A 25,044-nucleotide genomic window follows, 5' to 3' on the forward strand; every position below is an offset into this window, starting at 1 on the left:
CTTATGTTCTAAAAGAAGTATTCAAAATTATGAAGGGTTTTGATAGAGCATGTAGGGAGAAACTATTTCTCCTGGCAAGTGGGTCAATAACAAGATCGATTTAAAATAATTGGCCAGAAAAAACTAGAAGAGAAATTTCTTCACACATAAGGTTGTTAAGATCTGGAATACACTTAGTAAAAGTGTGATGGAATCATAGTAATTTTCAAAAGGCAACTGCACATGCAGTAACTTGCAGAGTTTTAAGGAAACAGCTCTGGTGTGGGAATAAATTGGACATCTCTTTCAAAGAGCTGCCACAGGCATGACGGGCCGAATAGCCTCCTTCTGTGCTGTAATATTCTATAATTCCATTCAATGATTCTAACTGGTCCACAGTACTCAGAGTTGCTAGCATTGGGCTGCTGTCTAACAAATGTATCTTGGAAAAGGAGTGCTTTTGTGCATAAAGCAGCTATATTTCAGCAGTATCTTGTTAATACTCAGACCCAAAGCTGGTATCAGATTCAGACCATTAACAGGATACATTTTAATGGACAGAGTTAAGGAAAGGTTAGTTAGGTTGTTCAAGGGAAGAGGGATGAAAAAATGAGAACACGAGATTAGGCCTCCTACTCATGTGGAGGATAAACACGAAATGATCCATTTCGGAGATGTAATTTCCATGTTATTCTATGTAAAAATATAAGGATAACTCAATAGTTACAGCACCCACTGGGTTCATGAAACCTTCCTGCATGATCATTTCACGAAAAACAAAAATCAAGATGGCTACTGCTACCACAATGATGCATGCCATCTCTCACAATGGTTTTGCCATATTAAACTAAGCAGTCACCTCTGAAAATTGAAGCCTGAAATAAAGAGGTCAGTTTTCATCTTTAGTATTAGATTTAGTAATGAGCAATGAGCCAGATTTAATTAACATTTATCTAACAGCAATCATAATATGCTCAAGTTCAACATAGTGTTTGAAAGGAAAAATACACAAAACAGCTACTAACTAGATTTAGATAAGGTTGACTTCAATGCAATGAGACACAGTAAACTGGGCAAGTCTGTTCATGGGTAAAAAGACAGAAAAGCAGTGGGAGATGTTCAAAAATAATTTGTGATACAGAACCAGCTTATACCTTTAAAGTGCAAAAGCTCTAAATGCCAAAAAAAGCCATAGAAGACGAAAGAGGTAAGAGACAACATAAAACTAAAGGAAAAAGCATACAAAAATGCAAAAAAAAAAACCAGATTCTGGCAAATGGGAATGTCCCCCACCTGCCAAGAATGCGGCATATTAATTTTGCCATATGGGCATTAAATTTCAAATTGTTGTTGGGAAAAAGAGAAGGCCTATTATAAGGGCTGCCAGACTGGCTGGAAAGACATTTTTGCATATTGACAAGACGATACTTGAAAGGACAAAGGGGCTATTCCCTGCTCCAATTTAACCCACAATGGACCTTTGATCACCAGGTATTGTGTGTAGAGGATACATTCCAAGGTCTGCTAGAACAAGATAATCCACAAGGGCCAGGACTGAATAAGTCAGTTGATCACATGATTAACTGGCTGTTGTAGGTTTATTTGAACTCGCCATGAGAATTGGAACTCAGAAAGCTGTTTGCTCCTGGGCTGAGAAGATCTCTATTCTGCCTGCTCCCATCTCTTTCTCACAGAACTGAAGACCCATGAACCCCAGGGGAGAAAAGTCTCCTACAGTGAACAAGGTGTAAGAAGAATACTGGGCCCCAATGTAAAGCAAGATCAACCTACAAAAAGACTCCACAGTGAGCTTGAGGAACTGTAACAAACTCTTCAGATATTGCCTCAAACCTTTCCACTTTATCTTTTCTTCTGCTCTTTTCTGTCCCTATCTGTATGTGTGTATCGCGCATGCATGCTAGCATGGGCATGTCGTGTATCCGTAGGCTTTGACCGAATTAGAGTATTTTAAGTTTAAGTTTTAATAACTTTAACTTTTCTTCTTTAAACCTAAGAAAGCCTGTTTGTGCTCATTTCTTTGCCTTATAATTGGAAAGCAGTGAACAAGGATTCACCAAGGGGAGCTTAAAACACGGTATTTAAAAATAAAACCTTGTTACAGCAAAACCAGGTGAAGGCTGAAAGGGAACCCTAAACCCTCTTTCTCACCTGGTCATAACAGGGGAAAAATACAAAGAACAGCAAAGATGACAAACCTGATAGTTAGAGCTACAAAAAGGGAACTTGAAAAGAAACTTCCAAGCATTATCAAAATCAAAACAATTATTTTTTTTAATTTTATGAGGAAAAAAAGGCTGCTCAGGAGAAATGTGGCCCTCTTGACAAGTTATAACGGTGATACTGTCAATGAGAATAAGGAAATGGCAGACAAGTTGAATAATTACTTTGCATCAGTATTTACAGTAGAGGAAGAAGTCAGCATGCTGGAAATCCCAAGAAAACTGATATCGAATCAGGGACAGGGATTCACCAAAATTAACATAAGCAAAATAACAGTAATGAAGAAAATAATGACACTAAAGAGTGACAAATCCCCAGGATCAGATGGTTTCCATCCCAGAATTTTAAAGGAAGTAGGTGCGAACATTGTAAATGCCCTAACTATAACCTTTCAAAGTCCTTGATTCAGGAACCCTTCATTTAGAATGTAAAATTGCACATGTCACTCTGCTATTCAAGAAAGGAGAGAGGAAAATCAGGGAATTATAGACCAGTTAGCCTAACATCTGTTGTCTGGAAATTACTAGCATCTATAATTAAGGATAGCATGACTGAAAACCTTGAAAATTTTCAGCTGATCAGAGAGATCCAGCATGGATTTGTAAGGGATAAATCATGTCTAACAAATCTGATCGAATTCTTTGAAAAGGTGACTCATGCAGTGACAGGGAAATGTCTATGGATGTTATTTATATGGACTTCCACAAGGTATTTGATAAAGTCCCTCATAAGTTAAAATTGAAACTCACGGGAGTGACAGCAAATTAGTGACCTGACTAGGAGATTGGCTGAGTGGAAGGAGACAGAGAACAGGGATAATGGGAAGGTACTCTAATAACAGGATGTGACTAGTGGTTTCCCACAAGAATGTGTTAAGGCCTCAACTATTCACTGTATTTATTTACGACTTGATTGATGGGATAGAAAACCACATATCTAAATTTGCCAATGTCACAAAGATGGTTGGCATTGTAAGCAGCATAGATGGAAGCACAAAATTACAAAGGGATATCGCTAGATTAAGTGAGTGAATAAAACTGTAACAAATGGATTTCAATGTAGGTGAACACGAAATCATCCACTTTGGACCTACAATAGGATAGAACAGGGTACCTTCTAAATCGGGAAAAAGCGAGAAACAGCAGGAGGTCCAAAGAGACTTGGACAGGTACACAGATTGTTAAAATGTAGTGAATGGGTACAGAAAATAATCAAAAGACTAATGGAATGCTATCCTTTATATCTCAAGGACTAGAATTCACGGGGATGGAAGTCATACTTCAGCTATATAAAGCCCTGGTTAGACCACACCTGGAGATCTGTGGGCAGTTCTGGCCACCACACTGTAGGAAGGATATAATGGCCTTGGAGGGAGTGCAGCATAGGTTTATCAGAATGATACTTGGATTCCAAAGGTTAAATTATGAGGTCAGATCACACAAATTAGGGTTGTATTCCCTGGAATTTAAATGGTTAAGAGGCGATTTGATCGAAGTGTTCAGGGAAAAGATAGGGTAGGTAGACAGCGAGAAACTATTTCCGCTGGTTGGGCAGTCTAGGACTAGGGATCATAGCCTAAAATTTAGAGCCGGTCCTTTCAGGAATGTAATTGGGAAACACTTCTACACGCAAAGGGTGGTAGAAGTTTGGAACTCTCTTCCACAAACGGCAATTGATTCTAGATCAATAGTAAATTTTAAATATGTGATTCATAGACTTTTGTCTTCCAAATGTGTTAAGGGATTATAGGGAAAAGGCAGGTATATGGAGTTAGGTCGCAGATCGGCCATGAACTCACTGAATAGCGGAACAGGTTTGATGGGTTAAATGGCCTACTCCTGTTCCAATGTTCCCCATACTACTGGCACAGCATTTCACGGAGGCAAGTTACTAATATGTACCCCTCACAAGCAAAGCAGTGTGCCAGAAGTACTAAAGATGAAAATTTACCCAAAATTTAGTCAAAGTAAAATTAGTAAGTGCCCTGAATTTAGTGTACAGCCCCAGCTGTACATTTATACTGAAAAGACTCCACATGCCTAGTCCTTCATCTTTTCAGGTTGACTTCCTAGATCATTAGGAAATTGAGAAATTAATCTGCATTGTTTATATTTTCAAGTAAGATGGCCGGATAAGATGCAACAAATGCAACTGGTAATACAACAGCATTAGTCAATCAGAGATGGCATCTTAGTAGAAGACAGTGTTCTGCTGGCCGGATCCAGAATCATCTTACCCAAAACAGTGCAGAGAGAACTTCACCAGAAGATACATGAAGGCCACATGGGAATGGAGAAGTGTAAGCTTACAGCCAAATCAGCTGTGTATTGCACAGGCATCTACAAAGATATTGAAAGTATGGTACCTACATGCAGTGTATGCCAGAAGTATAGAAATACACAGCCAAAAGAGATGATGGCTAGTGAGGTACCATCCGGGCCATGGCATACTGTGGGAGCACAGCCAAAAATGGTATCTTATAGTTGCAAACTATTATCCAGCGTTCCCATTTATCAGAAAGGTAAAAGATTTGAGAGCTCCAACAATCACCACAGCAGTATGAGTCCTGTTTGCTGAGGAAGGGATTCCAGAAAAGATAATATGTGATTATGGAACCCAATTCACCTCCGGAGAGTTTAACAAGTTTGCTCAACAATGTCAGTTCAACAGCATAACCTCATCATCACATTATCCAAGGGGACATGGTTTTATAGAAAGACACAGTCAAGAGGACCCTCATAAACTGACGAGAGACAAAGGAAGACCCAAACCTTGTCTTTTTGTCACTCCAAGCTACACCTCTCAAGGCCGACATGAAATTGCTTGCAGAGCCATTGAATGGCAGAAAATACAAGCCAACTCCACCAAGCAAGATATATCCTCCAAATGGCCCTGAGAATGTAAGTTGACAAATTACTGATGCTCAGGTACAAAGAAGTCAGCACTTCAACAAACATGCCAAATCATTGCCCGAGTTGTTGAGAGGACAAATTGTGCATGTACAGGATCCAATCCAGAAAACCTGGAACCCAGCAAAAGTTGTTGGTAAAGCTGGCACTCCAAGATCACACAACATCAAGACGGAAACCAGTAAGCAGATGCAAAGGAACAAAGGCCATATTCACCCTACACCAGAAATGGTAAAGCACAGAAGGTCACCAGCAACATCAGCAAAAAGTTTTTTTTTTTATTCATTCACGGGATGTGGGCTTTGCTGGCCAGGCCAGCATTTATTGCCCATCCCTAATTGCCTTTGAGAAGGTGGTGGTGAGCTGCCTTCTTGAACTGCTGCAGTCCATGTGGGGTAGGTACAATCACAGTGCTGTTAGGAAGGGAGTTCCAGGATATTGACCCAGCGACAGTGAAGGAACGGCGATATAATTCCAAGTCAGGATGGTGTGTGACTTGGAGGGGAACTTGCAGGTGGTGGTGTTCCCATGTATTTGCTGCCCTTGTCCTTCTGGTTGGTAGAGGTCGCGGGTTTGGAAGGTGCTGTCTAAGGAGCCTTGGTGCATTGCTGCAGTGCATCTTGTAGATGGTACACACTGCTGCCACTGTGCGTCGGTGGTGCAGGGAGTGAATGTTTGTAGATGGGGTGCCAATCAAGCGGGCTGCTTTGTCCTGGATGGTGTCAAGCTTCTTGAGTGTTGTTGGAGCTGCACCCATCCAGGCAAGTGGAGAGTATTACATCACACTCCTGACTTGTGCCTTGTAGATGGTGGACAGGCTTTGGGGAGTCAGGAGGTGAATTACTCGCCTCAGGATTCCTAGCCTCTGACCTGCTCTTGTAGCCATGGTATTTACATGGCTACTCCAGTTCAGTTTTCAGTCAATGGTAGCCCCTAGGATATTGATAGTGGGGGATTCAGCGATGGTAATGCCGTTGAATGTCAAGAGATGGTTAGATTCTCTCTTGTTGGAGATGGTCATTGCCTGGCACTTGTGTGGCACGAATGTTACTTGCCACTTATCAGCCCAAGCCTGGATATTGTCCAGGTCTTGCTGCATTTCTACACGGACTGCTTCAGTATCTGAGGAGTCGCGAATGGTGCGGAACATTGTGCAATCATCAGCGAACATCCCCACTTCTGACCTTATGATTGAAGGAAGGTGATTGATGAAGCAGTTGAAGATGGTTGGGCCTAGGACAGTACCCTGAGGTACTCCTGCAGTGATGTCCTGGAGCTCAGATGATTGACCTCCAACAACCACAACCATCTTCCTTTGCGCTAGGTATGACTCCAGCCAGCGGAGGGTTTTCCCCCTGATTCCCATTGACCTCAGTTTTGCTAGGGCTCCTTGATGCCATACTCGGTCAAATGCTGCCTTGATGTCAAGGGCAGTCACTCTCACCTCACCTCTTGAGTTCAGCTCTTTTGTCCATGTTTGAACCAAGGCTGTAATGAGGTCAGGAGTTGAGTGGCCCTGGCGGAACCCAAACTGAGCATCACTGAGCAGGTTATTGCTGAGCAAGTGCTGCTTGATGGCACTGTTGATGACACCTTCCATCACTTTACTGATGATTGAGAGTAGGCTGATGGGGCGGTAGTTGGCCGGGTTGGATTTGTCCTGCTTTTTGTGTACAGGACATACCTGGGCAATTTTCCACATTGCAGGGTAGATGCCAGTGTTGTAGCTGTACTGGAACAGCTTGGCTAGGGGTGCGGCAAGTTCTGGAGCACAGGTCTTCAGTACTATTGCCGGAATGTTGTCAGGCCCCATAGCCTTTGCAGTATCAAGTGCCTTCAGTCGTTTCTTGATATCACGTGGAGTGAATCGAATTGGCTGAAGTCTGGCATCTGTGATACTGGGGACTTCAGGAGGAGGCCGAGATGGATCATCAACTCGGCACTTCCGGCTGAAGATTGTTGCAAATGCTTCAGCCTCATCTTTCGCACGCATGTGCTGGGCTCCCCCATCATTGGGGATGGGGATATTTGTGGAGCCACCTCCTCCAGTTAGTTGTTTAATTGTCCACCACCATTCACGGCTGGATGTGGTAGGACTGCAGAGCTTAGATCTGATCCGTTAGTTATGGGATCTCTTAGCTCTGTCTGTTGCATGCTGCTTATGCAGTTTGGCATGCAAGTAGTCCTGTGTTGTCGCTTCACCAGGTTGACACCTCATTTTGAGGTATGCCTGGTGCTGCTCCTGACATGCCCTCCTGCACTCTTCATTGAACCAGGGTTGGTCTCCTGGCTTGATGGTACTGGTAGAGTGGGGGATATGCCAGGCCATGAGGTTACAGATTGTGGTTGAGTACAATTCTGCTGCTGCTGATGGCCCACAGCGCCTCATGGATGCCCAGTTTTGCATTGCTAGATCTGTTCGAAATCTATTCCATTCAGCACGGTGATAGTGCCACACAACACGATGGACGGTATCCTCAATGTGAAGGCGGGACTTCGTCTCCACAAGGACTGTGCGGTGGTCACTCCTACCAATGCTGTCATGGACAGATGCATCTGCGGCAGGCAGATTGGTGAGGACGAGGTCGAGTATGTTGTTCCCTCATGTTGGTTCCCCCACCAACTGCCGCAGACCCAGTCTAGCAGCTATGTCCTTTAGTACTCGGCCAGCTCGGTCAGTAGTGGTGCTACTGAGCCACTCATGGTGATGGACATTGAAGTCCCCCACCCAGAGTACATTTTGAGCCCTTGCCGCCCTCAGTGCTTCCTCTAAGTGCTGTTGAACATGGAGGAGTACTGAGTCATCAGCTGAGGGAGGGCGGTAGGTGGTAATCAGTAGGAGGTTACCTTGCCCATATTTGACCTGATGCCATGAGACTTCATGAGGTCCGGAGTCAATGTTGAGGACTCCCAGGGCAACTCCCTCCCTACTGTATACCACTGTGCCACCACCTCTGCTGGGTCTGTCCTGCTGGTGGGACAGGACGTACCCGGGGATGGTGATGGCAGTGTCTGGGACATTGTCTGTAAGGTATGATTCCGTGAGTATGACTATGTCAGGCTGTTGCTTGACTAGTCTGTGGGACAGCTCTCCCAACTTTGCCACAAGCTCCCAGATGTTAGTAAGGAGGACTTTGCAGGGTCGACAGGGCTGGGTTTGTCGTAGTCATTTCCGGTGCCTAGGTCGATGCCGGGTGGTCCGTTCGGTTTCATTCTTTTTTATAGTCTTTGTAGCGGTTAGGTACAACTGAGTGGCTTGCTAGGCCATTTCAGAGGGCATGTACAAGTTAACCACATTGCTGTGGTTCTGGAGTCACATGTAGGCCAGACCAGGTAAGGACAGCAGATTTCCTTCCCTAATGGACATTAGTGAACCAGATGGGTTTTTACAACAATCGACAATGGTTTCATGGCCATCATTAGTCTTAGTTTTAATTCCAGATTTTTTATTAAGTTCAAATTCCACCTTCTGCTGTGGTGGGATTCGAACCCATGTCACCAGAGGAATACCCTGGGTCTCTGGGTTACTAGTCCAGTGATAATACCACTACGCCACCGCCTACCCAGTGACACAACATCATCAACATTAAGCACAACTTGTACAACACCAGGAGCAACACATACAACACAGCCAGTACAGTGCTCCAACGCATTACAGACAGGGATGACGAGAACCAAATCCACGAGATGAAGGCCCAACTTCTTACCACCAGAATGATATGAATAATGCTTTGAAAGAAAATGACTCATAAAAGAGTTTTAATATTTTCAGAATTACAAGTTTAATTGTAAAAGCTTTGTAAATGTTCTTTACTTTAGCCAAAAGAAAAAAATATTTGGAAAAGTTATGTTAATAGTAAAAGGCATTGCAATTATTTATAAAGAAAGAGGGATGTTATATTGTTATCATCCAAAATGACTTAGGGACTACATTGTTCAAGCATATTTTCCACTATGCCACTTCACTCACTACTGTACTACAACTTGTGCACCAAACACACATTGTATCATTCCACCACAGATGTTCAGATGTGAGAAAATATACACAATGCAAGCTCCAGTATCTGTGTCTTAAATGTGATTATTTAAGGTGGTCTGGGACCCACAAGACATAACCCCTGTTTATTCTCTTGAAAGTGCATGTCCTCGAAGACCAGGGTGAATTCAAGGAATTAAAATTACCTTATTTCTTATAAAATAAACACAAAGTTCATATGTATTGCAATTTCATCATACATGTCAAATCTGTGCCATGTACTATAACAAATTACCTTATCATTGTCCATGAAAAGTGGTGCCTTCTCCTTTGGATATCTTGGTTTCATCGAAGGTTCATAGCACACCAGTCGGAAAGCCTTACTATTTTTTAAGTAGGTACTGATCCAATGGGCAGCTTCATCACCACAATCTCTACCTTCTATGTCGCATCCCCACACTCTGATCAAAAAAAAAGTTTTAAAATTAACAAATATATTTTTATCAGATATCATCTTGGGTTAAGAATTCCTTTGATCCCCATGTGTCAGCCTGCTCGTGAAGATTTCTTCTGTTTAGAATTCCAGCAAAACTGTAAAGTGACCAGAGGAATTCTCATCCTCTTGTGACTACAACAATAGAATTAATTAAATCTTGTTTTACAGCTTGTCCATTTGTTTTTTCCCCATCAAAACCTATCAAAGTGTAAACCAGCAACAGGATTCCACACTGTTCTAAGATTACAATTATCTGGTAGGGAAGCTGCTGGCAATTGTGATCATGAATCAGAATTTTGTTTTCTGTTGCACTATAATGTAATTAGACTACAAACCACCCCTTTACCTTATCATACAACAAATTATATTGAATTGAGGCTCCTCCTGTTAACAGATGCCATTTCTGTCATCTTAACTAATGTCACCGCAGCAAAAAAAATTACAAGACAATGTCCTCCTCATCAGATAAATCTTAATAATTAATGGTTTTAGAATATGGAATAAAAATCCAGAATTGAATCTACAACTTTTGTTCAATTGAGGCATAAAATCAAGTATAATTAATCACAATTCTAATTTTTTTTTTAAAATCACACTATGCACCAGCCTCTGCCAACCTTTACCTAGATTATATTTAAGCTCAGGTGCCAGAGGCGACAAACAAATATTGCTTTCAGCAAAGTAATCTAATTCACTGCACGACAAAGTCCATCTCTGTATCAAGTGTTTTTTCTCCTCCTTTAAAAGTTCATAACTGATAAGTCTGCTTAATTATTGCTTTGAAGCAAGGCACTTCAAACATACACTACACACTCTGACCTGACCACCAGTAAATATGGGCAGCAGTAAGCACCATCTCTTTTATGCAGAAATATGGAAAACTCAAAATATGTTACCTGCACATCTTCACAGAATTTGTCTTTGGCAGTTTCAAAGGGACCCTCAGCTCTTCCATTTCTGGTGCATTAAGACACAGAAAGCCGTTCTCACTGGATATGGTGACGAGCACCAAAGTAGGCTCCACCCTACCAGTAACCATATTCCATTTCTCATCAACTATCAGCCACTGTCTGGAAGATAAAAAAATCTTAATAGGATGTCTTGCTTCATCTAAAAGCAGTATTATAACACAGATTATGGGTCTGAAGAGCATAAAAGGGCATTTCAGTCTTCTTTACAGGACAGCTTATTCAAAACATACATCCTGTTTGACTCAGCGAAAATGTAACGTCAATTTAAATGAGATATAAATTTGGCATAGTGCAACGTCTTGCAGATTTCTATACCTAGCACATTCTTTTGCCTTAGTATTGCAATTTTGGATTAAGAAATCATTAACCAGAAAAAATGCAGTTTTGAGTGAATCTGACTCTATCAAATCACTTGGTCCAGATATGGGTAAACAATCTGTGTGGTAAAAAATTTTAGGCTTTGTCACTCATGGGTTATTTAGCCAACCTATTTATCACATCACATTGCTGAAAAGGTGCATACCCTCTGACATAACTAGCAATTCTATAACACAAATTATGCAAAGCCCCTCAGGGATGAAGTGCATATTATGAAGCACCTTCACCAGTTTTAAATTTAGTCTCTCACACCCACATAAAGAGCATTCCTAAACAAGAATAATTTCCATTCTCTTGAACTTTACTCCTATGTAGATCCTTTTCTGTGTTTCTTCTTTCATCTTTATCCTATCTATCCTAACAGAAATTAGCAAAATCAGTCGGACCAGTTTTGAGTGCCTACATTGACAGATCCACCATTTGTGTAAACATTATTTCTCAATTAAATATCTACCTTGTTCACCATTCTTTGACTATTCACCACACACACCTAAAAATAAACCTTCAGAATATTTTGTTTCTCAGTCTATTACTCAGGAAAAAAAATGGTTCCTAAATACAAATCTCTGACTTGGTAGATATCTTTTCTATTCACACAGAATTATATTGTGTGCGCCATCTACCAAGAAATCCTTAATACCTCAGAATGGGGCAAATCCATACATTCCTAAGTTTACACTGGATCTGCCTGTGAGGAACAGATATTCCTATTTCAAATGGTTAAGCCTATTCATCTTCCATCATTTTCCAAGGTGCCTGTTGCAATTCTTCCCTAAGCTGCTCCAATATCCCCCTAACTGAAGAACAAGGTGATATGGTTCACCTGGAGCTCCAGATCACCTTTCTTTACCTTCCATCTTATTTCCACAATTTTCCTGTTAATTCTTGTGATGTAGTCTGCAGATGGAAGCAATGAAATTATTCTATTAATGTCATAATTTTTAGGACATGCCCATTTCTTCAGAGCTGGTAGTGAAAGTTAAATAGTTGCAGACCATTTAAAAAAGACGTTAGTGCTGAGGGTTTTTTAGGTCATTTGTCACTTTGGGTGATTTTTTTTTTCATTGTTTAATGCTATATCGTGCTTCAAGATGGTTATTTTGAGGCTGTTCTCATTAAGATTTACTTTTAAACTGTCAGTGACTCAGCAAAAGTAGTTTTGCCATTCCACCCATATTGTTTACATTCTATTTTCCACCAAAGCGAGATAAGAAGCACGTATCATGCCATGTCTCGGCCATTTATAAAGCAAAGGGAAAAGACTGGCATTTAAATAGCTAATTTCAGTACCTCAACACATCCCAAAGCACTCTACAGACAATAAATAAATTTTGAAGTGTACTCACTGTTGCAATATAGGGAAAATTATGATCATAGAACCATATAATGTTCCAGGAAACATCTCAAACAACATATACCAGTCCTAAAGTTTCCACAGAGCAATGCAACAGATGATCAATGATATTGTTTGTTACACATTGCTGCGTAAAGGACAACATCGAGATGTATATATTTAATATTTACAAACAATTACATCAAATTTATTGCACAGAAACAGACCATTCTGCAGAAGTGGTTTATGCTAGTGTTTATGCTCCACACATGGCTCCTCCCACCCCTCTTCATCTAACTCCATCATCATATCCTTCTATTCCTTTTTCCCTTATAGGAACATAGGAGCAGGGAGGAGTAGGCCATTCAGCCCATCGAGCCTGTCCCACCAAACAATACGATCATTGCTGATCATCCACTTCAATGCCTTTTTCCCACACTATCCTCATTCCCCTTATGTCATTTGTATTTAGAAATCTATCAATCTCTGCTTTAAACATACTCAATGACTGAGCTTCCACAGCCCTCTGGGGTAGAGAATTCCAAAGATTCACAACCCTCTGAGTAAAGAAATTTCTCCTCATCTCTGTCCTAAGTGGCTTCCCCCTTATTTTGAAATTGTGTCCCCTGGTTCTAGACTCCCCAACTAGGGGAAACATTTTACCTGCATCCACCCTGTCTATCCCTTTAAGTATTTTGTAGGTTTCAATGAGATCACCTCTCATTCTTTGAAACTCTAGAGAATATAGGCCCAGTTTCCCCAAACTCTCTTCATAGGACAGTCCCGCCATCCCGGGAACAAGTCTGGTATGGCAATAATATCCTTCCTAAGGCAAGGGGACCAAAACCGCACACAGTACTCCAAGTGCGGTCTAACCAAGGTTCTATACAATTGAAGCAAAACTTCTCTACTCTTGTAGTCAAATCCTCTTGTGACAAAGGCTAACGTACCATTAGCCTTCCTAATTGCTTGGTGCACCTGCATATTAGCTTTCAGTCACTTATTGACAAGGACACCCAGGTCCCTTTGTACATCTACACCTTCTAATCGCTTACCATTTAAGAAATACTCTGCACATCTCTTCCTCCAACCAAAGTAGATAACCTCACATTTTTCCACATTACATTCCATCTGCCACATTCTTGCCCACTCACTAAGTCTGTCCAAATCCCCTTGAAGCCGCTTTGCATCTTCCTCACAACACATGTTCCCACCTAGTTTTGTGTCATCCACGAACTTGGAAATACTACATTTGGCCCCCACATCCAAATCACTGATATATATTGTGAACAGCTGGGGCCTAAGCACTGATCCCTACTGTACCCCATTAGTCACAGCCTGCCCACGCGAGAATGACCGATTTATTCCGACTCTCTGCTTTCTGCCTGTTAACCAATCCTTAATCCATGCCATTATATTACCTCCTATCCCATGTGCTTTAATTTTGCTAACCAACCTCTTGTGAGGGACTTCATCAAAAGCCTTCTGAAGATCCAAGTATACCATGTCCACCGACTCCCCTTTATTGATTCTGTTAGTAACATCCTGATAAAACTCCAACAAGTTCGTCAAACATGATTTCCCGTTCATAAATCCATGTTGACTGTGCCCAATCAGATCATTATTATCCTAATGTCCATTTATCATATCCTTTAGGATAGATTCTAGCATTTTCCCAATGCAAAGGAGCATTTATCTAGCTCTCCTTTAAATGCATCTATGCTATCCGGCTCAATCACTTCATGTGGTGACAAGTTCCACATTCTAACCTACCTCTGGGTAAAGAAGGTTCTTCTGAATTCCACAATTGATTTAGTAATGACTTTCTTATATTTATGGCCCCTAGTTTTGGTCTCCCCTACAAGTTGAAACATCTTCTCTACATCCAGCTTGTTGAACCTCTTCATAATTTTAAACACCTTACAAGTTGTTTTTGTTGGGCTTACTGGACAGCAATCAGAAACAGAAACCCTGGCTGACATTTCCCCAGAAGCACTCAGTAGAATTATGACACTCTTTCTCTCACCTAGGCTGACATCAACTCATTCAATGCTAACAAAATCAAACCCATATTATAGCAATTTGATCCCTTATTCAAAATGGACAATGGGAACTGAAAAAGCGAGAGATGAGGTAAGTGTAGTGTTTTAAATTTAGCTTTTAGAGAAAGATAGATTGCGATTAGGTAGAAATTAAACTTTAAAAAAATTAAGGTTCTCAGGCATGCCGCCACCTACCAGGACTGAGGCACACATTATTTCGCCACATGAACATTAAAACTTAAAATTGCAAGCCCTGACTGGAAGGACATTTGCATAGTACGAGCAGTGTTGGAACAATGGGGACCTAGTCGTTGCTTCCCTAATACACAGAAGAAGTGAATCAGACTAGTTGTCACATGACTACCTAACTGTTGCAGAGAATCTGAACTTCCAACAAAGGATTTGAACTCAGAGAACACGGTGTGCTCCTAGAACTGAAGCAAGAACTACCTCCTCTCCAGTCCTGTCTGCCTGCTCCATCTCTTTCCCACGGAACTGAATCTAGTGAAGTATCCTATGTGAACAAGGTTTAAGAATGCTGGGCCGGGACAAACAGCAAGACTACCTACAAGCAAGTGAGCTTGAAGCACCGTAAACAAGAAACTCTTCTGAAATTGCCTCAAACCCCACTCTACTATATTTTCCTCCTCTCTTTTCTGTCCCTATCTGCATGTGTATATCGCGTGTGCATGGTAGCGTGGGTGTGTCGTATATCCGTAGGCATGAACTGTATTAAAGTTTAAGTTTAAGGTTTAATAAATTTTATCTTTCTTCTTTAAACCTCAGAAAGCCTGTGTGAATTGGTTTCTTTGTCTTATAATTGGAAAACTGTAAATAAGGATTCACAAAAAAAGGGGAACTCAATCCACAGTATGTTTAAAATTAAACCCTGTTACACTAAGACCAGGTAAAGACAGCAACAGACCCCGAGACACATTTCTCACCTGGTGGTAACAATGGTATACAAAATATAATATTAAAAAGGATTTGAATGGAATATAGGATGAGTAGAATTGAAGTTTATAAAATTATTAAGTATTCTACTGACGTTTAAGTCAATTTTTAAACTATGTGCAGCATTACAGTACATTGCAGCTTCACGGTGCATGGAATATGAGAGAAAGAGAGAGCGAGAGAGAGAGACACACAGTCAAACAGAGGGCTCCAATAACTTTTTTAAAAATTCTTTCATGGGATGTGGTCATCACTGGCAAGTAGGGATAGGCATCAACATGTTGCAGAATTATTGGCAGAATTATTGACTCAGCCACAGACATGGAGGCAATGAATCTGTATATAGAGTGTATAGCCAACAAAAGCCATCAAAACACATTACAATTTAAAACACATTTGTCCCTATTTAGTGAGATACCTGGCATTGTTTTTGCTTGCACAAGTGGTCAATGTCTGTCCGCACACATGATGTCGCGATGCGGAGAATCCGGATAGATGTCCATCAGTCAGGAGTGATCTTGATCGCTTTCTCTCCCCTCTCACTCTCTTTCCCTTTCTGTGTCAATCCCTATCCCCTTCCTGTGTCCATCTCTCACCCCTCTCTCCTGTGTCCATCCCTCTCCCCCTTCTCTGACCCCTCTCTCTCCCCCATTACTCTCTCTCTCTCTCTCTCTACCCCCTCCCTGTCTCCCTCTTGAACTTCGGATCTCCCCCTCTCCCCCACCACCACCCCACCCACCCCTCTCTCTGACCATTGCTGAGAGCGGGAACAGCAGTTTCTGAACTTCGGACAGATTCTGGGTTTTCCGGCAGGCTTTTAAAAAGAAATTGGAACCTGCTGGAAAACCATGTATCTCTCTGAAGTTCAGAAACTGCTGTTCCCGCTCCCAGCACCTGTCGGCTGTGAAACTGGGTTGCGATTTTTTTTTTATAAATCGGACTGGTCTGGAAGAAGAAGGCAATGGGAAATTTCTCATCCCTGAAATTACCAGTCATGGACCCCAAAATTATTACCATGGACATTGGTGTCCATGTACAGACACACTGCTGACCCCTGCTGGCAAGACCAGCATTTGTTGCCCCTGACAACTGAGTGGCTTGCTAGGCCATTTCCGAGGGCAGTTAAGGGTCAACCACATTGGTGTGGATCTGGAGTCACAAGTAGCCTAGACCAGGCAAGGCCCCTCCTCCTCTCTCCCCTACCCCCTCCTCTATCCAAGGCCCCAAACACTCCTTTCAGGTGAAGCAGCAATTTACTCGTACTTCTTTCAATTTAGTATACTGTATTCACTGCTCACAATGCAGTCTCCTCTACACTAGGGAGACCAAATACATATTGGATGACTGCTTTGCGGAACACCTCCGCTCAGTCCGAAAGCAGGACCCCGAGCTTCCGGTTGCTGGCCATTTCAACACACCCCCCTGCTCTCATGCTCACATATCTGTCCTGGGATTGCTGCAGTGTTCCAGCGAACATCAATGCAAGCTCGAGGAACAGCATCTCATTTACCGATTAGGCATGCTACAGCCTGCCGGACGGAACATGGGAGTTCAAAAATTTCAGAGCATGAGGGGCCCCCCTTTTTATTTTTAGTTTTTTTTCTTGTTTTTTTTAATTTGTCTATTTTATTTTATTTCATTTCATCATTCATTTTTTTTACCATGTGCCTATCCACTGCTTTTTCATGTTTGTACTTTGGGCCAGGCTGTTCTACTTTTCTGACAATTAACACCCTCTCTGCACTCTCTTTCACCACACCATTAACATGCGATTTGCCTTTGCTCCATGACCTTCTGGTAAGTTATTCTCTGTGACCTTGTTCTATCAACACCTTCTCTTTGGTTATCTCTTGCCATACCCTGCTTTATTTGCTTAAAACCTGTTATATTTCTAGCTTCTGCCAGTTCTGATGAAGGGTTACTGACCTGAAACATTAACTTTGCTTCTCTCTCCACAGATGTTGCCAGACCTGCTGAGTATTTACAGCATTTCTTGTTTTTATTTCAGATTTCCAGCATCTGCAGTATTTTGCTTTTATATAAGGACAGCAGATTTCCTTCTTTAAAAGGCAGTAGTGAACCAGATGGGTTTAATAGCTCTCCATACCTAGATGGTAACTGGAGCTGCATCTCAAGGCTCCATTTTTCTTGTTTATTATCTATTTGCTACTCCTAAGCAACAGCATCACAATCACAGGATCAGCTGTCATATGTATGCAATGATACCCAATTCTGTGTCACTGCCACCATTGACTCCAAGGCTGCAACTATCTGTTCAGCATTAAGTGTGGGTGATTCAGAAATTTCTTCAGCTCCCCTGTGGAAAATTGTAAGCTATTCTTTAATGTCTGACATGATCTGCATATCTCCAGTTCCATTAACTAGTCCTTAAGGTGGACCTTGGCAACCCAGCGTTCTGCTCACCACTGGGCTGTTTTTTTAACTCTGCATCCAATCAATCTTTCGACTTCTGGAACAGCAGGCTCCCACCTCCTGCCATCCCTCAGCCTCCAATAATGCCAAAACCCCTAATACATGCATTCATCATCTCAGGACTTGATCTCAAAATGCTCTCTTTACTAGTGCCCTCTCCTCCACCCTACACTACTAGTTAATCCCGAAATAAAAGCAAAATACTGCAGATGCTGGAAATCTGAAGTAACAGTTCTGATGAAGGGTCACTGACCTGAAACGTTAACTCTGCTTCACTCTCCACAGATGCTGCCAGGCCTGCTGAGCATTTCCAGCATTTCTTGTTTTTATTATAGTTAATCCTGAGCTCACTAACTCAAGTCTCCCACATGCACACACCCGTCATTTTTATTCTTATTCAACCACTATATCAACTTCAAAGTACCTGTCCTCATTTTCTAATTCCTTCAGTTCACCATACCTGAGTAATGTTCTCCAGCTGTATGTCCAAGGCCTTATCTACATTTCTTTGACCCTTGATCACTGCTTATCCACTGCTCGCTCAATCACACACCGTAGAATGATCATTTCAGTCTCTGCTGCCCTGCTCCTTTGCATAAACACTTGAAGTTGCTAACCCTCTCTCCCTTGCTTCAAAAGCCTCTTTGATCTTGGTATATTTCACCTGGAGCATTTTAGGTCCCGAGCCTTGTAACTGGAGTGGCGGATATTGTTCAGCAGAATAGCGACGGTGAATAGCCCATATTAAAACACACCATCAATGAAACCTCACACAAAGTACTTTGGAATAAGACTAGCAATGTGATAACCCAATGAGTTAAACACTACACAAACGATTCGTTTTAGTCAAGTTCTAAAAGTTAAAAAAAATGTATTTTCTTCCAAATCAAAAGCCTTTTATTAAAATTTGTGCCCAAACGTTTCCCCGGGCACATGTTTAAACGTGTTCCACTGATATCGCATGCTAACTGAAGAATAAATCTTTATGAAACAGCTAACGACAGTATTATCATTTAATAAAAATACTGCTAAAGATATGACTTGCTCTCCTCTGGACAATGTGACGAGAAAATTAATACGTTGCAGCTGTTGACAAACAACCGCGCCTTGCCAAAATACGACTAAGCCAAATACAGCAAGACAATCACTTGCAATTTTAAACCACGATTAAGAGAAAAGAAAATCAAAGCAGAGAATGGAAAATAATAGTTTTTTTTTTAAGAGGATGGCATAAAGTTTTTGGAGTACCTGTCCTTCAGCGGGCCCTTTTTCATTCCCAACTCATCAACCTCCACCTCGGTCAGGGCAATCCCTTTGCATGATTTGACCGGGTAAATGAAGAGTCTGGAGACTTCGGCCACCTTGACCAGTTTGGGGTCGGGATGGCCTTGTGGGAAGGCGTGCAAGAGACGTCTGACCCCAAGCGCTGCCAGCCCCAGCCCGGCCGCTACTCCGAGCCCCGCAGCCACCGCCAACACCGCGCGCCTTGGAGTCATCAGTCCCCGAGCTTCCGTCAAGCGATCCATCGGCAGCAAAGGCACAACACAGGACCCCGGGCACCAGAGCTACAGGTCAAGGCAGCGAGAATGGACTGAGCGGGCAGCTCTTCACCCGCCTTCACTAACCCTTCCTCAGCCTGCTTGACGCTAAACTTCCACGGAGTCTCAGCAAACTCGACGCTTCAAGCGATATGTCAGAAGAAAGGGGTGTGTTTTCGAATAAATAGACTTCCAGTGGCAGTTTGTTTTGCGCTCTGCATTGACCCAAGGTATATATTATAGTTTACACTCGAACTGTTTTCATTGCCAAACTCCGATGAAGGATTAAACAATTGCGAGTTTTGTTTTCAGTAAATCCTCTTCATGGGGTCCAAATTCAATGCCCTTCTGGAGCAAAAGTCCACATTTCAAACGACTTCGAAGTTAAAGGGAACGCTTTGGGCAATGAGGTTGCAGTAAATGTACTGGAAAAGTTCTTATCCACACATGACGCAGTCATGTCATTGGCCAACATTCGTGATGCAAAAATTGCTTTTATGTCACCCGCATGTCAACATTGGAAAAATCCTGAGACTTTCCATCAACATGCCGGAAGTTTCGAAGCCTCTGCCAAGAACAAACATGTCAAAAGGACAGTTTGCGTCTGTTACACCGGTTGCAGAGCACAGACTAACCAGGCTTTAACCTGTTTGCAGCTCCAAGTCAATGATTTCCTTTCGGTCTAATCAGAAGAACCAAGCTATATCTCCTGGTAAATATGCGAGGAAGCAATACCGTGTTTATGGGTAAGCAACCAGGAAAATTGCTTGCCCTCCCACCAGGCTAATTAGTGATAGTGTAGAGGGGAGGTGCCCAAAGGCTCCCTAGTCCTTTAACCTCCCCACTCACACACCCATCACCTGTTTACTTCACCCCCTCTTTCACCCATATTTCACCTCCCATTTATCCCCCCACACCACACTCCATCTCACCTCCCCTCCACATCCACTTTACCTCCCTTCGTCCCACTTCACATCCCCTCCACCCCACATCCCCCTCCAGAAATTCTTCCTGTTGATAATTTTAGCAAAAAGGTCAATCTTCATTCATACTGTTAATTTGTAAGTCAAGTCAAAAAGAAATCCTCAACCTCTCCATTCTTGCAAACTATCATCCTATATCCAACCTCCCTTTCCTCTCTAAAGTCCTTGAATGTGTTGTCACTTTCCAAATCTGTGCCCATTTTTCCTGGAACTCCATGTTTGAATCCCTCTAATCAGCTTCCCTCCCCTGCCACAGTACTCAAATGGTTCTTATCAGAGTCACAAATGACATCCTATGTGACTGTGACTGAACTATCCTCCCAAGCCTTTCCACTGTTGACCAGCTGGGTGGGGCTACTTGTGTTTGGCTATATTCTTGTATGTCTAATCATAGCCAGAGAATTACCTGCAATGGCATCTCTTCCCAGTCCCATACCGTTACTTTGGGGGTGTCCCCTAAGAATCTATCCTTATCCCCTTCCTATTTCTCATGTACATGCTGCCGCTCAGTGACATCATCTCAAAACACGTCACTTTCCACATGTAAGTTGACAACACCCAGCTTTACCTCACCAGCACCCTTCCACTGTCTCTAAATTGTCTGACATCCTTTAAAGAATGGGGACAAATTTCTTCCAACTAAATATTGGGACGATCCCCACCAAAAAGTCCAATCCCTAGCCACCACCTTCATCCCTCTCCCTGACAACTGTCTGAGGCTGCACCAGAATGTTTGCAACCTTGGTGTCATATTTGACCCTGAGATGAGCTTCCAACCACATATCCATTCCATCACTAGACCGCCTATTTCCAACTCCAGAGCATTGCCCAACTGCATCCCTGCCTCAACTCATCTGCTGTTGAAATCCTTATCCATGCTTTTGTTATCTATAAACTTGACTATTCTAATGCAATCCTGGCTGGCCTCTCACATTCTACCCTATGTAAACTTGAGGTCTGGAAACTCTGCTGCCCATGTCCTAACATGCATCAAATCCTGTTCACCCATAACCCTTATACTGGCTCCCAGTTAAGCAGCACCTCGATTTTAAACTTCTCATCCTTGTTTTCAAATTCTGCTGTGGCCTCATGCCCACCTGCATGCCCCCCCCCCCCCCCCCCCACAAACTCTGTAATTTCCCCAAATCCCAGAACCCTTCGAGATATCTGTGCTCCTCTAATTCTGACCTCTTGAGCATCCACAATTTTAATTGCTCCACCACTGGTGACTCTGCATTCAGTCGCCTCGGTCCTAAGCTCTGGAATTCTCTCCCTAAACCTCGCTGTCTCCCTACCTGACTTTTTTCCTTTAATCACTACCACCTTGACCAGACTTTTGGTCATTTAGCCTAATATCTCCTTACGTGGCTCAGTGCCATATTTTGCTGTATAATGCCCCTATGAAATGCCTTGGAATATTTTCTTACTTTAAAGGTGCTATATAAATACAAATTGCTGTTGTTGCTGCAGTACATATTGAATAATGTAGCTGTTAGTGGACAAGGTTATTGTTCAAACTGAGGACATTATAAACCAAAGGCACATACTGTAATACTGTGAAAGTAATTTCAGCCTGAGCATTATATATTTCAGGTTTATTCCAGGTAACCATAAGGAACATCAGCAACATCAACCAATTTACAGTGCCGTGGTATTAACAAATAACTGATAGATTGTTTGCCAGAGCTAGCAACTTCATCACTTCACCCATGCACAACCAGACACTGTATTTTGCTAAATTGTATGATATCCTTAAGTTCAAGGTAGTCATTAATAGAGTCCATGTAGCCCAGCGTGCTCTCATATCCCATAACCGCATTCACGAACATACTAAACTATACCACAGGCAATAGTAGAGATTATTAGAAATACCAAATTGTAAAGTGTATCATTCTAATAGTGCGACATCCCAGTGGCCATGTGGTGATTTTGCCCCGGCATTTCAGTATGAATATCATCATGCATGGAATGGTGAACATATCTGTTGTGACACTTAGCACCAGCACAAAAAATGGATACATGAGGACAGTTTGTTTCAAGGTGATAACGTTGTTACAGGTTTCACACAACCTTACTGGGAGAAGATTTGCAAAGGTGACTCAAACACAATCTGTGACCTCATGGCCCAGCATGTCCCCCACTCTACCATTACCATCAAGCTGGGAGACCAACCTTGGTTCAATGAACCGTGCAGGAGGGCATGCCAGGAGCAGCACCAGGCAGACCTCAAAATGAGGTGTCAACCTGGTGAAGCTACAACAGAGGACTACTTGTGTGCCAAACTGCAAAGGCAGCATGCGATAGACAGAGCTAAGCTATCCCATAACCAACGGATCAGATCTAAGCTCTGCAGTCCTGCCACATCCAGCTGTGAATGGTGGTGGACAATTAAACAACTAACTGGAGGAGGTGGCTCCACAAATATCCCCATCCTCAATGATGGGGGAGCCCAGCACATCAGTGCGAAAGATAAGGCAGAAGCATTTGTAACAATCTTCAGCTAGAAGTGCCGAGTTGATGATCCATCTCGGCCCCCACCTGAAGTCCCCAGCATCACAGATGCCAGACTTCATCCAATTTGATTCACTCCGCGTGATATCCAGAAATAACTGAAGGCACTGAATACTGCAAAGGCTATGGGCCCTGATAATATTCCGGCAATAGTACTAAAGACCTGTGCTCCAGAACATGCCATGCTCCTAGCCAAGCTGTTCCAGTACAGCTACAGCACTGGCATCTACCCGGCAATGTGGAAAATTGCCCTGGTATGGCCTGTACACAAAAAGCACGATAAGTCCAACCTGGCCAATTACTGCTCCATCAGTCTATTCTCAATCATCAATAAAGTAATGGAAGGTGTCATCAACAGTACCATGAAGCAGCACTTGCTTCGCGGCACGGTGGCGCAGTGGTTAGCACCGCAGCCTCACAGCTCCAGTGACCCGGGTTCGATTCCGGGTCCTGCCTGTGTGGAGTTTGCAAGTTCTCCCTGTGTCTGCGTGGGTTTTCTCCGGGTGCTCCGGTTTCCTCCCACAAGCCAAAAGACTTGCAGATTGATAGGTAAATTGGCCATTATAAATTGTCACTAGTATAGGTAGGTGGTAGGGAAATATAGGGACAGGTGGGGATGTTTGGTAGGAATATGGGATTAGTCTAGGATTAGTATAAATGGGTGGTTGATGTTCGGCACAGACTTGGTGGGCCGAAGGGCCTGTTTCAGTGCTGTATCTCTAATCTAAACCTGCTCAGTGACGCTCAGTTTGGGGTCATCAGGGCCACTCAGCTCCTGACCTCATTACAGCCTTGGTTCAAACATGGACAAAAGTGCTGAACTCAAGAGGTGAGATGAGAGTCACTGCCCTTGACACCAAGGCAGCATTTGACCGAATATGGCATCAAGGAGCCCGAGCAAAACTGGTCAATGGGAATCAGGGGGAAAACTGTCTGCTGGTTGGAGTCATACCTAATGCAAAGGACGATGGTTATGGTTGTTGGAAGCCAATCATCTGAGCTCCAGGACATCACTACAGGAGTTCCTCAGGGTTGTGTCCTAGGCCCAACCATCTTCAGCTGCTTCATCAATGACCTTCCCTCAATCATCACGTCAGAGGGGGGGATGTTCACTGATGGTTGCAAAATGTTCAGCACCATTCACGACTCCTCAGATACTGAAGCAGTCTGTGTAGAAATGCAGCAAGACTTGGACAATATCCAGGCTTGGGCTGATAAGTGGCAAGTAACATTCGCGCCACACAAGTGCCAGGCAATGACCATCTCCAACAAGAGAGAATCTAACCATTTCCACTTGACATTCAACGGCATTACCATCGCTGAATCCCCCACTATCAACATCCTGATGATCACCATTGACCAGAAACTGAACTGGAGTAGCCATATTAGCAGTGTGGCTACAAGAGCAGGTCAGAGGCTAGGAATCCTGCGGCGAGTAACTCGTCTCCCGAATCCCCAAAGCCTGCCCACCATCTGCAAGGCACAAGTCAGGAGTGTGATGTAATACTCTCCACTTGCCTGGATGGGTGCTGCTCCAACAACACTCAAGAAGCTCGACACCATTCAGAATAAAGCAGCCCGCTTGATTGGCACCCCATCCACAAACATTCGCTCCCTCCGCCACCGACACACAGTGGCAGCAGTGTGTACCATCTACAAGATGCACTGCAGCAACGCACCAAGGCTCCTTAGACAGCACCTTCCAAACCCGCAACCTCTGCCATCTCGAAGGACATGGGCAGCAAATGCATGAGAACACCACCACCTTGAAGTTACCCTCCAACTCACACACCATCCTGACTTGGAACTATATCGCCGTTCCTTCACTGTCGCTAGGTCAAAATCCTGGAACTCCCTTCCTAACAGCAGTGTGCGTGTACCTACCTCACAGGTACTGCAGCGGTTCAAGAAGGCCGCTCACCACCACCTTCTCAAGGGCAATTAGGGATGGGCAATAAATGTTGGCCTCGCCCCCAGCGATGCCTACCTCCCATGAATGAAAAAAAAAATTTGTTCACAACACAGTGGAAAGATTTCCTCTGATTGTTGTTTCTAGCAAAATAATTAATGCATTCTTTTAAACATAGTGATTAAGTGAAACCTTAACATTGTATTAGCACATAGCAACCAGGGCATATCTTTCTCTGACAAGATTACTGCTTTAGAATCTATTCGATTTTTAGGTCTTTAAAACCTTCCTACTCTGGTTTATCTCAAATCGCTCTCATGGGAAATCCTAGCTCACTATACCTTCAAGAATGCTACTTCTCACCTTGACATCTGGGTAAGGTTTCAGTATT

The 25,044-nt window shown here is 42.8% G+C and overlaps 1 protein-coding gene across 1 annotated transcript in view; it reads right to left on the reverse strand.

Annotated features, from left to right (window-relative positions):
• The window catches only part of marc1 (mitochondrial amidoxime reducing component 1), a 69,282-nt gene extending 49,533 nt beyond the window's left edge, over positions 1-19,749 (reverse strand). Inside the window, exons 1-3 of the mRNA XM_068044970.1 lie at positions 18,961-19,749; positions 10,498-10,671; positions 9,401-9,566 (exon numbers count right to left, since the gene is read on the reverse strand). Of these exons, the coding sequence (XP_067901071.1) occupies positions 9,401-9,566; positions 10,498-10,671; positions 18,961-19,238 (618 nt within the window). The 5' untranslated portion in view covers positions 19,239-19,749. The remainder of the gene's footprint in view (positions 1-9,400; positions 9,567-10,497; positions 10,672-18,960) is intronic.
• Between the last annotated feature and the right edge of the window lie 5,295 nt (positions 19,750-25,044).

Source organism: Heterodontus francisci, chromosome 13 (assembly GCF_036365525.1).
Source record: "Heterodontus francisci isolate sHetFra1 chromosome 13, sHetFra1.hap1, whole genome shotgun sequence".
In the NCBI taxonomy this organism is placed as follows: domain Eukaryota; kingdom Metazoa; phylum Chordata; class Chondrichthyes; order Heterodontiformes; family Heterodontidae; genus Heterodontus; species Heterodontus francisci.